Genomic DNA, 14,613 nt, shown 5'->3' on the forward strand with positions numbered 1-14,613 from the left:
GTGCCCGGGGCGGGGAGAGGCGGCAGCAGGGGGCTGAGCGGGCGGGGGCCCCGGCTGCGTCAGAAGTGTGCAAACACCGCCTCGGTGCCCGCCGCTATTTAAGGGGCCGAGGCTGAGTCTCCCCCGACTTCCCTGCTTGGGCACACTCCGCACTCAGTGCTCCCAACTCGAGCGGGACCTTGGAAAAGCGCAGCGGAAAGGTAGGGAGTGCCTCTTCTGACGGCACCACGGCTGAGGGCGGGGAGGCAGAGGGAATGGGGATGCCTGGCGCTCACCTGTGCCGCCGCTCGCAGGGCATCCCGCTCTGTGCCGCAGGAAACGCTTCCCGGCGGGGAAGAAGAATTGCGGCCGCTCCCGACGAGCGCGGGCAGCCGGGTGGATCCCAGCGCGGGGTGCGGGGAGCGGCGAGCGGGGCTTCCCACCCTGGGCAGCTGGGAAGGGAACCGGCCAGCAGTGGTGAGATGTGGGGTGTGGAGACCACAGCAAAGACATTAATACTTAGATATGTGGGTGTTATAAATATATATACATTTTTTTACATGTGTGTATATATATATATATATTTACATGTATGTGTGTAAAAAATACAGGGCTCAGGACAGCTCAAAGGTGCAATGCACCGTCGGTCTCTGAATACCCAAACCTAGATGGGTACATCACTAAATAACCACGCTGGAGTGACATTTTGACATTTCAACTTTCTTCACTCATCTCCTGGGACTATTTTAAAACCCTCATGTTTTATATACTGTGAATTATTTTGGTCTAGTATATGTGTTGGGTAAATAAACTTAATTTTATCCCCCTTTAAAATTTAAAGGTTTGTGTTGTGTACTGTTAAAAAACTGAAGCAGTTAAAAAAAATCTCATATAACTTAGATAATCCATGTGTATTTATAAGTGAAAATGACCCCTATAACATGAAGTACTAGGTAGTTTGTGTCTTCTAAAAACTGAGAGTAATTTCTCTGTTTCCAGGAAAAAATACCATTTCACCTTATGTCTTAAAACAATTTAGTAAACCAACATTGTTTTGCTTAGTACACATGTAAGGAAAGAGTAGAAATCTAAATTATTTGTTTAATATGAAGAAAATCGTTAAATTGCACTTTATTTCTTACATCTTTTAACTATACAGCTTTTATCACTCCAGCTATTAGATCAAATGTTTTGGGGCAGGAGTATTAGATGCTGGGTTTTCTTTCACTGGGGCAAGATTTTGGTTTTTTTCTTTTTGTGTATGATGAGATTAAACCTCTTGAACACTGAAGTTCAAATCAATGAAGGTTGGTAGAATCAAGGCTCTTCATAGAACTTGTCAAAACTGAGTATCTGTAACAACAGCAGGGTTTTAATGCAATGGCCAAAATACTGAAATGTTTGAATCACGAGTTTTTTCAGAGATGGACTCAAGTCCCTTACGTTTTTATGCAATACAGCTTCCAAAGAAAAAAAAGCAAATAAGAATTGAGTAGATCAGGGAGATACAGCACATACTAGGTGGGAAGAAACAAAATTAATTACCTGTACCTTCCTCTTTAGCATGGATATTTAGCTATTCATGTTTTCCAACTTAAGACAGATCCCGCAGTTACCTACATTAAAAAAATTAAAAAAAAAAAAACCAAACCCAAAAAAAACCCAAAAACCACAAAAATACCCCACGACCTGGTTTGCTCAGAATCCAGCTCAGAATCTCCAGTGGAAGATGGGGTTAGGGACTGCACAAAATGTAGTAAATCTGGTCATGCAGGAGCCCCCTGTCCCTTTTCTCCCCAGCCATGTCCAGCGGGCTGTGCATCTGCGTGTTCCTCGCCGTGCTCTCGGTGAGCTGCCTGGGACAGCACCCTCTGGGCTCGCACGGTGGGAATGCTGTGCCTGCCGAGCTGGAGCAGAGCCTGACAGAGCAGCAGCGGCATTCCCGCGCTCCCGCCGCCGGGCCCCTGAAGTCCCTGCAGCGGCTGGAGCTCAGCGGTGACCAGAGAGCCAACATCGGCGCCCTGCTGGCCAAGTATCTCCAGCAAGCCAGAAAAGGTACTGCTTACAGCCTGCTTCTGGGCCACTGGCATCTCCTGCGGGGTTCCTGGGAGTTGAGATAACCTTGTCATCACCTAACGTGAATTCCTCAAGAAGACAGGATTTAGATTTTGCCTGCTTGTCCCTGAAGTAGACGGCATTCCATATGCTGTCTCTCAAACCCCCCTTGCCAAAAAATGGGTTTATTTCATCTTTACATGACTCTCTGACTGAGAGTCATATAAAGATAACTGGAGAAAATGTCACCGACCTCTTAGGTTATAGTCCAGCTTTTATTTTTAACTATTTTCATTGCCTTTTTATTTTGGTGCTCTTTTCAGTATGTTGTATCTCAGATAAAACAATTATGTTTTCCTTGAAGTCTTTCAATTTAGTTAAAGTCCTCCCTCCCTCCCTCTTTTAAAGTTAGAAGAGCAGGAAGACTTTTCTGAGGATAAATGCAGACCAAATGGCCAGCCTCACCTCAGTCAGAAGTCCCTGTACCAAGGAAATATTCTGAGTATTGGATCTGTCATATATTTGTTCCCAGAGGAAATTATGGTAGCATAAAAGCTTTCAAAACACAGAATTCATTTTTATTAGTGCAATAATTAAAATCAATGATAAGTAAAAGCATATTTGCTTCCACACAAATTGATTCTTGGTAGGTTTCTGTCTCTTTTGAGCAGCCTGGGAACACAATCTGGCAGTTATCTAAAACCTCCATGGCACTGTGTAACAAGGACATGAAGAATCAGTAGAGCAGTGGGATTACAGAGCATTCTTATAATGAGATTTATTAGTCACTTGAGGAAACAATTGTATTTCATAAGAGTAAAGCTATCCCTGTTGACACCTTACAGAATGTATTTTACATAGGCAGAAAAGCATGCCATTGGTACTACCAGTAAAAATGATGGCTCAAAATCATTGACCACTGAAACTTCCCCAAGGAAACATTTCTCCTTTTGAGCTGTCTCATCTCATTTTTCCTTTTGAGCTGTACATCTCTGTGCTGCTTGGTGTCTCAATAGAGTAACACCATGGGCAGCCTAATTGCTGTGGCCTTCTAGCTGCCAACCTCAGTGAGAGCCACTAGAGAAATTTTGTTTACTCATGAAAGCTTCACTTCAGCCTTTGCCCTTTTCTGCACAGAATAGACATCTAAGAAGGAAAGAGGCTTTCAAGAGAAGCCAGTAATTAGGATTAGGATTACCTGGACATACAGACATTGAGAAATTAATTCACACCCAGCACCAGACTGTGCTTAGGATAAAGTTCACTTGATATAACTAAGAGTTTTCCCCACATAATGCAGATCATTTAACCCTCCCCACTTGACAGCTTCCCTGCTGACCTCTATGCTAGGCAAAGTCCTATGCTTATCTGTGGTGGTGGTCTGCAATTAAGAGATGCCACATCTGGTTTTGTGCATTACATATGCAGCCATACACACTCCTCTGTGTACTCAGAGCACAGCCAAACTAGAAACAACAGAAAAATGAATCACTTCCAATAGTGCCTGAAAGATTTCATCTCATGTCAGCAGTTTGCACGATATCCATTAAGGAACAACTTCTAGCTGTTCGTGCAATTTAGTGGAAAGATAATTCAGGTATGAAATTCCACAGTTCAGTGCTACACTTAAGGCTGTTATTGAATAAGAATGTTACTGCAGCAGTCTGCAAAGCAGAATCCTCATTACCTTTCTTCAGCATAGTCATTGTTACCCACCCACATGGAAACTGAGCTCCTCATTCTAGTTTATGTATCCATCATATTCTCTTAAATACGTGGCTGACACTTCCAAATAGATTAACCAGATAAAGTTAAAAAAACTTAAATCTTTGGATTTAAGATATCTTTTTCTGTAAATATTAATATGAGGGACAATTTCCTGCATATGTGTTATTGGCATATATAATTAATTCTAAAAAGAGTCTGGAAACAGATGATGAGATTCTTGTGATGTGACTAGGCTAGTTAGACTCTAGTTTGTAGTTGCTCGTTACAGGAGAGAAAATTCACAGGAAAAACAGTATTTACTTAATTTATAACATACATACAGTGTTCCCATCAAAACATTATATTCTCATTTAATGTGAAGACTCTGGGCAGTACTTCAGAAATCTCTGCAGAACACTCATATCTACTGTGTTAGTCTAAACTATAATAATCACTGGAAAATTCCAGAGAGAGTCAGGGCTTTTTTAGTGTTAGCAGTCACCAGTAGTGGCGTTTGCCCTCATGATTAATAGAAGGGCTGGTTTTGTAAAGTATTTCTAGTTAAAACAGTGATAGAGCTAAGTTCTCTCAAGGGCTTAGGGATTGATGGCAGCCCTGTAGCTGAACTGCTACAACTTTGAATATGTTTGTCATACACTGACTCTGCAATACCCACGTGACATCTCTAGTGGGTTGAGGAGAGGTAATTAAGGAGCTGTTAGGAAATTTGTGACCCAGGCTTTCAATTATGTTCATCTGCCACCTTTCAGCTTGGATCTGGTACTGTGTAGAAGAGATGTTGTAGCTCTCAAGCCAGTGACAGGCACATTTAATGTCCTCTAAGGAGGAGGCCTTGACTGGCCAGACAGGAGTTGCACCAGGAGAGCCTTTATGGCCCTCAGGTCATGGCAGGCTCAGAAGTCTCTTAAGCACCAACATCTGAGTGATGGTTCTGCACTGCCTCAGCCCTGCCTGGTTACTGTGCTAAGGAGCCATTGTCATGGCCTTAATTACACTTCCTGAATTATGAATGTGAATTTCATGGCATTTAATGGCATGAACTTCATGAGCATTTAATGATAGACATTCTATTCTACAGAAAATTAATTTCTTTTTGTCATTTTGTTGTAGAGAGCTACAACATCTCTTAATGGCTTTTTTGTGCGTGTGTGTACCTTCAGCTCCCTGCAACCACTAACAAAGCAATGCAGTTGCTTTTTGTTTCATTGGGTCATGTTCATTATAAAGCACTACATGAGGAGGACCTTGAAATATAAAAGCAGAGAGTCAACAGAGTTTTCTTCAAAACACCAGAAACTGAAAGCAAAGCAATTGTGTAGATTTGGATATATGGGATTTAATTTGGGCTCCTTTTCCTTTTTGATCAATTCAAGTATTCCTCAAGTCTCAGTCTGCATTGAACACTAATATATTAAATCTGTCCCTTCCTCACTCAAAGCTTAACTCCATCTAATTATTGTTATATATCAATTTTGTCTGTTTGCAGGGAGTACAGAGAGAAGTAATTTACCTGTCCCTGTATTTTTTTAGTTACTGTGATGCTGTGAAAACAGAGGATTGCAGCCCATTTTTTTAAAGCATAAATTCTCCTTGCAAATAGTTTGTGTCTCTTTGATGCCTTAAGCCAGGCATACAGAAAGGATAAGGCAAGATCAGAACTGAGCATCCAGCCCTGCTGTGAAAAGAATTACGAAGGCTTTGGATAAGCAATGAAAAAATCCCTGACATAGTAAAAAGGCCTGCATAATTCCAGCAATAGGTATCTCTAACTGTGAATTCCAGACACAACTTTCTCCATTTCAGGACTATTCCCACTTTTCCACAAAACCTAGGATTCATAACTATACCCTGCTTGTTGCCAAATTTGCACTGTAAGAGGTCCTGTACTTATGTTTGTGTCTTTTTAAGCAACACAGGGCTGCGGTGTCTCAGGCTTGAGCCTGCTCTCAGGAGTTGTTTTGCATGTAGAGCAGCTCTCCCAGTATGAGAAAGCAAACGTGGGGCTTTATAGGAATAGTGAGAAATTATTCAGAGTCTCTTTCTCTTGTAAAATAGGAAGAAAAAAGGAAAAATCTATCTATATTCCTTTTTGTATGACAGGAGCAGAATGTTCCTGCAGCAGGAAGTGGAAAATGATCTGTTCATTTTGCACTGAAAAAATCCAAGCCACTTCCAGGACATTACCTGTAAGGTTCCTATTGATGTTTTCCCCAGTGACATGACAGTGGTGTTGCATGACCTGTATCAGGTCCATTTCAACTATTGCAGACATCTGCTAATGAGCACAAGCCAGATCAGAATGTGGGTGAACCTGGAAAATTTGTCCTCTTACTCTCTGCTCTCCCAAATGCTTTTTCCTTAGGTTCCACTGGAAGATTCTCAGTTATGGGAAACAGGGTACAGAGCATTGATCCTACTCACAGGATAAATGACAGAGACTACATGGGCTGGATGGATTTTGGACGCCGCAGTGCTGAAGAATACGAGTATTCTTCCTGAAGAACACCAAACTATACCAATGAGGAAAAAAAATCACACTCCCATGTCTGTACAAAAAAAAAGATAAATCAATTTGTTGTCCTCTTCAAATCAGTGTTTTAAAGTATTTAAAATCATGTATTTGACATAAGTTTGTCTGTAAGACTATACAATGCAATATATACATATGCAGAATTTTCCAGAAAACATTTTCTCTCTTTTGTGGTTTCTCATACATTGATACTATATTAAAATTATTTCACTTATCCCTCCTTGTCCTGTCACTGCATGTTGCTGGGTGTCTTACTATAAAAGAGAGATAGCATAATGCCTTTATTTGGCACTGTAAATATATTTGATGGGTTGAATAGTCAGATTATTTTTCAGAGAAATCTTGTGTCAATCCCAAAATCTTTGAACTCTAGGGAACTTGTCTAAATATAAACTCAGCAGCACAATACTGACAGAAAAGACCAGCTATTTTCATGGTGACCCTGTTTGCAAAGGACTGAGTTTTACACTGAGCCCACATGTTTCCAGTGAACAGCCAACAGTGCTAAAACAGTGAAAAAGAGGGATGACACCAACATGCTTCATCGTCCTGGCTTATTTGTTTTATGTTGTGAATTCAATGTGAAAGTTCTGCTGATGGCTGCAAATCACAGAATAAACAGAGCATTCCCTGCTGTATGGTGAGCTAAGCATTCATTTGGGAGGGGGTGAAGACAGCTTCCTGAACAGAGCAGAAGGTGATCCTGAGAGGGAGAGGGGTTGGAGCAGTCTGGTCACAGTATCCTCACAGGAAAGAGGTGGCTCCCAAGTATCACAGAGGCTGAGCTGGCCATAGCCCATTGATGTGGAGAGAAGGAGGGAGGTTCTGCCCAGCTCTTACCAGGCTCAGAGCAGGGCAGAGGGCCCCAAGTTCAGAGCTGGGCAGTGAGCCCAGATTGTGCAAAGCCAGCACCCTGGAATTGCTGCAGTCATTCCCTTCTGCCCTTGGGCAGGCTGCAAAAAAAGTGTTTTACCTGCATGCTCCTCCTCCACCACAGGTAACCAACCTCCCTGCAGCTCCTGGGTCTCCTTCAGCAGCTGGATCTCACATCTGAGGAATGCCCTAAATTGTACAGGAGGTGATTTTTGCATTGCATAATTCACAGAGTTTCTCCCGAACGTATGCACTAATACAAAAAGGAATATATTTGTCACACGTGGGAAAGCAGGTGCTTGCCAAAGGAAAGAAGCAGCAAATTCTACAGCACTTGATAGGCAAACACAAAGTCTAGAAAACAATACATAGAAAATACTTGCACTAAACCAAAATTCTTCTAAAACCAACTTTGGGAAAAAAACCAAAAAAACCAAAATGGTTGTGCCAAGGGTTGAGCACAAAAACAGTTTGAGGAGCTGCTCCTAGCAGCAGCTGGAAGAACAAACAGCACTGCAGAATCTGCAGTGAAAGGAAGAATTCACCAAACAAGCAAACAGGGAGTTTTCTTCTCTAGTAACACCAATTTTTTTTTTTTGGTGCGTCTCATACAGAAAACATGGAATAAGCCTGACAGCAGACCAGCTTTTCTGTGTTTCTTCCTCTCAAGCTCCTCCCAGTTAACCAGTTTCCAAGCCATCTAGCCTGGGTTTTTTAGGTTCCTTTCCAAGCAGAATGAGTCCTAAATCACCTGAATTCTCTCATTGGTTTTGGCTATTGCTCACAGCAAAATAGTGCGAAGTGCCCGTTTTTTCCAAAACTTTCAAATAAGAGATTAAAACCAATTAATCTATTTTTTTTAAACACAGGAAAATACAAATAAATCTAAAAATCCATTTCTTTATACATTGGCCACCAAAGGGATGTTTCTTCAAAAATAACTTGAGAGAAAACTCAGTTTCTGCTTTGTTGTCTTTTTAAATTAATGCCAGGAACATTCAAGCAATATTTTTAAATGTTTCCATTCCTGGCTTAAATTGATGAAGGATGTAATATTACAATATATTGCAGGGGGGCTGGGAGTGGGTAATGTTACAAATCAAGCCTTACTACTGCAGAATGTTATCATTAGGAAAAAACACCAAACATTTTCTTTTTTCTCACTTGTTTCACTTCTTACAGGCAGATGGATGGAGAGACAAAGACGTTCTTTCCCATTCCTCTCTTCTGAAGGGCTCTGAAGATGCCTATGAAAGTGCATAGCCCTCAGTGCAGTCAGGTGATGGGTTTGGCAGCTTTTACATGCCACTCCCCCATGACAGGGCTGTCTTTGCCTGACACACAAAAATGGTTTCAGAGTCTGACTGACACGAGTGAGGGTCGAGAATAATGAATTACAGGGGCAATTTCAGTAGTTATGAAGAGGGACTGTGGCTCTGGGACACTGTGCTGTTCCTTGAGGCAAGGGGAGCTGGCTGTTAGCCACTGGCTATTGGCAGCTCAGCAACATAATCCTCATTGTCATAAAAATATCCATCACCTGCTCCTCTGGGAACAGAGGAAATTCCCCAGATGGGAAAGGGCTGTAAAGGCTGCTGAGACACCATTCAGCTGCCAGGTGACCTGGAGGTGCTAATTTGAGCTAAACAGGGGAGCCAGCAAACCTGGGAAAGTGACGCAGCCCTGGTGGCTGCAACCCTGCCTAGAGGCATTAGCAAAGCCACTCCCCAGCTGCCCTGTTCTAACCCAAGGGAATCAGCAGCCTTAGGAATGGAGGCTCTGCAGCTGGGTAGGAGTCCCTTGCATCCAGCAAAGGCTTTGGGCCAAGAAGCGCCCCACAGATTCCAGCACACACAGCAGTGCATTGACACAACCTCCTGGTGCTGTCTGGGATGTGAGATTTCTGGCACTGCCAACTCTCTTGACATTTAATTTAGCTTTATCCAAATTTATCTTTATGAAAGCATGTGCATAGGTGCTAAATTTAAACTGGCAAAATAGCAAATCAATACCTTTTTGTGTTTAATTGCAGTTTATTTTCTCAATGAACTTGATTCAATTAGTTCTGTTCCAGCTTTATTAACTTTATTTCAAAACAGGTGCTGGGCAAATCTCCATGAATGGAGCAGCTTGCTGCAAACTCCACATAAATTATTTGGGAGAATCTTGTGGTTCTTCTTTTGCAGAGTTGTGCATACAACAGCTGTGAAAAAGGTGCAAACAGCAAGTGCTCCTTGTGGGAATGAAGGGAAACTCAGGCAAGAGAGAGGGAGCACCCCTGCCTGGGGAGGGGGCAGCTCTCCCTGGGAGCTGGGGCAGCATGTGAGGGAAACCTCAGCTGCACCAGTGCACCTGACCCTGAGCAGTCTCATCTCCCCTGGTATTTCATACAGGAACATGTGTGGATCCTGCTCTCTTTTCCCTGGCTTTGATGCATCCCCAGCTGCTCCATCCTTGCTGTGTGTGGGCTGGCAACATGCCCCCACCCAGATGTTCGCAGCTGCAGCCCAGCTGTGCACGTTTCAGCAAGCCTGACAGCAGACCAGGCACTCCCCTCTCCAAGGCCTGAGCAGAGGAATTTGCAAGTCAAACAAGATGAACATTTCAACGTCCCAGCAGAGCAGCAAAAGGCTTCTCTGTGTGTTCAATTTTTGTATCACCTACGTTCATTAAAATTCCCTTAAAGAAAGAAAAAGACTCTGTGCTGTGGGCTTGTTAAAGCTCTAATAATTTCTAAGTACCTGTGTCAATTGAACAGCAATTGGATTCAGCACAGCTTGAAACCTATTTCAGCAGGACAAAGATTTCTGTCATCTTTTAAACACAAACATTACTGGCTCCTCAAGTGTATGCAGTTCTCACATGAAAGCCCACTGCCTACATTATAGCTGAGGACATTGCTTAGCACCGGTAACTTTCAGGCCTTTTATTTTCCCTAGCATTCTGTGGTTCAATTGGCTTGTTAAGTGAATTAAAGCAGGTCTGAGCAGCACCCAGAGAGATGTGGTAGCACAGCTGAACGAGGCTAATTCTTCACTGTGAATACAAGCCACAGACAGCAGCTGCTGTCTGTACTAAAGGAAGGCAGGACACATCCCACCGGCATTGCTGGACTTTTCAATTCAATGCAGAGAGCTGCCAGTAAATGTGTTCAGGGAGTTGGGAGGAACTCTTAAACCTCTGTGCACAATAGCAGTATGTTTTGGGGCCATCCAAGGCCTAGGATACATGCAAAAGAAAGAGAAGTCTCAAAAGGCATTTTTAGTCAGTCTTGGCTCTCCAAAGAACATCCTGTCTTTCAGGATCCATCTACAGCCCAGTCTTAGACACAATCCTTAGCACCTCCTCTTCCTCTCCCCTCTAACCCAGCTTTAATATGAGGATTACCAGAAGTGAAGATGCATCCAGAAAAGTTTCTGAGTTACTTGAATATTGCCAGGGTGCAGGACAGTTTCAACACTCCCTCTTCTGTCCATCTCAGAACCAGCTCTCACCTTCCCCGGTTTGGCACTTGCTTAACTCCTCCTGTTCCCAGGCCAGCAGGGCTGGATGCACAGTGCTTCTCCTCCCTGGATCCCTCCAGTTAACCATTAACTTTCTGACCACGAGCTTCCCTGAGGCTCAGAGCTGTGCAGAGAGGAAGGATGAGTGTCTGTACTCCCTGACAGTCCCTGGCTGTGCCCCTGGCATCAGCCTCTCTCGCAGCTGGCGTAGGGCACTGTGTCACACTAATGCAAGCCCTCCACGAGTTTATTTGGCATTACTGCTGTCCCATTTTCTCTCTGCAGCAAGTATGTGATATAAATGCTATACTTTCCCTCTCCACCTCATACACACACACGCACACACACACACATATCCTTCTCCTCAATGAGGCTGTCTAACCTTTCTAGGAGTTACTGCCTGATCAGTCCCTCCTCCAGGGAGCTTTTTCCATTACTTAGCTTTCACCATGTGCGCATGTGTTTTGAGTTCCTCGCTACCTGATGTTTCATTATTGTAATGTTGCCTCCCTCAGTAATGAATTGGCTAACAGCAGACCTCACTCACTCGTCTCTTTTGAAAAACACAGGCTATTTCCTCCTTATTCTGTACTTTCATGTTTTATTACTACAGGTTTTGCACTAGGCAGGAGAGTGCAAACTCCTCTCCTCCTCAAAAATACAGAAAACATACAACATCCAATTCTGCCTTCTCGCAATTCAAATTAAAAAATCAAAAGGTAAATTTGCTTCTCTTCTTTCTTTTGACTCAAGTTTCACTGATTTCAGCAAACTTAAAATCTGAAAACTTTGCAACCAGTTCTGGGTCTAAGAATTTTAAAAAATCAAAGGATGGTCTCCTTTTGCTTTAACTAAGATAAGAGCAAGGGATTTTGCTTTAACTAAGATAAGAGCAAGGGATCAAGGTGGAAGATTTATCACCTTAAAAGAACAGGAAAAAGTTGAATAACACACAACAATGCAACTTTTCTGTTTTTTATTGATATTAGTGAAGAAAAAATTAAATTCCATCATTCTGATGTGTTACAATTGCTTTCTCTGGTGGGTGGACAGCTCCTACAGCTTATTTAAAGGCTAAATAATACTTCCCAATTGCATGATTACCTTCTACACTTTAAGTTCTCTTATGGTATTGCTTTCTTCCTCTGGGTATATAAAATGGTCCATTAAGTCCATGACTTTTTTCAGAATCAACTGTTATTCTATCTACTAGTTTAAGATACATTCAAATAAAAAGATACTTAAATTTACTTGCAATAAGTGCACACATACAACAGCAAACAGAGCTGATGGCATTTTACTAAAACATTGTAAGTTCATAGAATAAATAGAAGTCTTCAAACACATGCTGTAACTGACCGATGTGTTTTTTTCTTTCTCAAAAAATATCCTTAGTGTCCATAGCACTACTGCAATAACTACTTCGTTCAGAAAGAAACAAACCACCCACCTATCTCTTGTCACAAAGACTAAAAGACAGTTTCATTTATACAAGAAATTATCAGTGCTAATAATTTAGTAACAGTCTGGTACACATGGCAATTCACGGCAATTACGTGTAGTGTGACAATGGTAACAAACGGGGAGCTTGATTTTAGATGCCACAAGAAGTGCAAGGAAAATAAAGTGGATGCTAAACCCTCCCTGCTTTGCTCCTCTCCATCCCCTCTTCCAAAAAATATTTATGTGTGAGCTCCGCTCTAGAAACAAGCTCCCTCCAGTCTGTTCCAGTTCCAAGGTATTGCAACTCTTTCTACAAGCACCCAGCAGAAGGTTGGGAGAAACAGAGAAAAAATTGTGATATAATTAGGATTGCCTGGCAACTAAAGGTTGCGTGAGGTCTTATGTTTCTTTGCTGAAAAGTAGGGGTTTATATGTTTGTATGGCAGGAATTTTCCTCATCTTAAAAACAGTGCGAAAATAAAGCATTTCCCCTAGTTTTACCTATACTAGGGTCTGACTTTAGATGAAGAAGGTTTCTCTGAAAAAATAAACCAGAAAATGGGTGGAGAATATTCTCACCCTGCTCACAAGGCCATGGTCTCTGACATGCACGAAACATGAAGATCAGCATGAGGGTTGCAAGCTTCTCTTTCCCGCCTGTACCATTCCATTACTAAGTGTTTTCTGTGGTTCTCTGCTGAGGTTCAAGAACTCACCTTTTCCTAACACTGGTTTTGCTACATGTTCTTTTATAACATTCTTATCTGTCGATCTGTTCCGCAACTGGGAATTCTAGGAAGTCACTGCCATGTTTACATTGCGAATTGTGAAAACTGTTTTCTTTGGGCGCACTGACAAAGCATGTTTCAGTGGCAGCAACACATAATAAAGCATTTTCGCTTCCACAATCCAGTGCAGCATTGAAGAACAAAACAAAACAGAACAAAAGAACAACAAAGAAAGAAGTTGCACAAAGTGTAGGTGTGCCAAAGGAAACAGCTGTGGTAGGAATATGTCAATGTCCCAGGTACCCAGTAGGCCTGCTGACCTCAACACAGTATTAGTTCAAGTTTATAAATCCTGGGAAGGAGGCAAATACAGAACAGGAAAAAAAAAATAAGGTTTCATCCATTCAGGCATAATAGCCAGGCACTCCAATAACTCAGCTCAACTCATCTACAGAGGCAAAATTAAAACTACCATATGTTAAACTGAGTGCTTTTTTCAGTATTTAACGAAGCACAAATGCTCCCATGCTTCAAGTGATGTAATGAGAGGTCTCACATAACACATTCAATAGCTTCCCATGCACCTTTGACTCAAGTTAGGCTAGCTACAGAATTCACGTTTTTCTAGTCAAGTTATTTTTTGTTGGTTTTGCTCTTTCTCTTTTTTTCAGTGCATCTTAAAAAAAAACCTTTTCAAAAGGTTAGCAAGTTAACCTTAATACAGCAATCATAACATAGAGCCTTTTGCACTCGATTGAACAGTAAAATAATCCAATTAGTTACAATAGATCTGGTACATATTTACACATTTTATACAAAGTTTACACATTTCTCCCATTAGGCACAAAGTTGATTTGTCAAACTCAAGAGGCAATGAAGGGGTGGTCGGGAAAGGAAAAGGAGATTGGAGAAAGAATCCGAGTATTTTCATTTAAAAAGACTAGCTGTAAAAATAAAGTCCTTCATCGTAAGCTAGTTTGCTTGGGGAGCTTGGTTCCCATGAGGATCCCCGAAGTGAGGGACGTTGGGCCTTTCATCTGCATGCTGGAACCCACCATGGTGGGGAAGCTCCGATTCCTTCGGATGCCAGTGTTCAGCTGGATGCCCCCAATGGCACTGGTCACGGCAGGGCAGCCCAAGGGGAGGCCGTCAGGTGCCAGGCCTCCAGGAACAAGGGCCCTCACTGGTCCCTGTGCCCCACAGAGAAGAGGTCCCTGGTCCTCAGTTAAAGGAGCAGCTGATGTTTGCCCTGAACTCACCACTTTGGCAATACCAAACCTCCTGACTTTGTCCACGAGATTAAGGTTGGAAACAGACACGTCAGTTTGGCTCTCGCTGTTCCTGATGTTCTTCTTATTCCTCACCTCCTTCAAGATTGAACTAGCAGGCTTCGAAGCCAAGAAGTTGTCATAAGGTGGGCTGGTGCACTTGAACTCAAAAGATGGAGGGGAAGAAGAAGGTGTCTGCATGGGTGAGTTTGGTGGAGTGGAAGGAATGATTGCCATTTTTGGGGAGTACGTGTTCAGCAGGGTGCTCCTGCTGGCTCTGTCCCAGCTCTGTGGATTGTACACTGCTGCTGAGATGCCCCTTTCCTTCAGCAGCCACACCAGCCCCAGGGACGTGCTCATCGTTGTCGTGGATTCCCGGAGGTTGGTGAAGGATTCGGCCAAACTCAGACGCCGAGGAGTGCAGGGAGTGGCCACCGGGGTGCCTTTCAGACTGCTAATGCTGCCACAAGCTGGAGTAGGTGCTGCGTTAAGGCTGAAAGCAAAGG

General features: G+C 42.7%; 2 protein-coding genes across 5 annotated transcripts in view; one reads left to right on the forward strand and one right to left on the reverse strand.

Moving 5' to 3' along the window:
* On the forward strand, nt 1-6,926 carry CCK (cholecystokinin). The gene is made up of 3 exons (XM_054643488.2): nt 1-200; nt 1,780-2,034; nt 6,125-6,926. Exons 2-3 carry the CDS (start codon nt 1,782-1,784, stop codon nt 6,259-6,261), a joined length of 390 nt encoding a protein of 129 aa, XP_054499463.1. The 5' UTR covers nt 1-200; nt 1,780-1,781; the 3' UTR covers nt 6,262-6,926.
* Nucleotides 6,927-11,627: 4,701 nt separating this feature from the next.
* TRAK1 (trafficking kinesin protein 1) overlaps nt 11,628-14,613 on the reverse strand; it is a 125,890-nt gene continuing 122,904 nt past the window's right edge. For all 4 annotated transcript variants that reach the window (XM_054639729.2, XM_077178010.1, XM_054639740.2 and 1 more), the window contains one exon: nt 11,628-14,600. In XM_054639729.2, coding sequence (XP_054495704.1) covers nt 13,802-14,600 — 799 coding nt within the window. In that variant the 3' untranslated portion in view covers nt 11,628-13,801. The remainder of the gene's footprint in view (nt 14,601-14,613) is intronic.

Source organism: Agelaius phoeniceus, chromosome 1 (genome assembly GCF_051311805.1).
Source record: "Agelaius phoeniceus isolate bAgePho1 chromosome 1, bAgePho1.hap1, whole genome shotgun sequence".
In the NCBI taxonomy this organism is placed as follows: Eukaryota; Metazoa; Chordata; class Aves; order Passeriformes; family Icteridae; genus Agelaius; species Agelaius phoeniceus.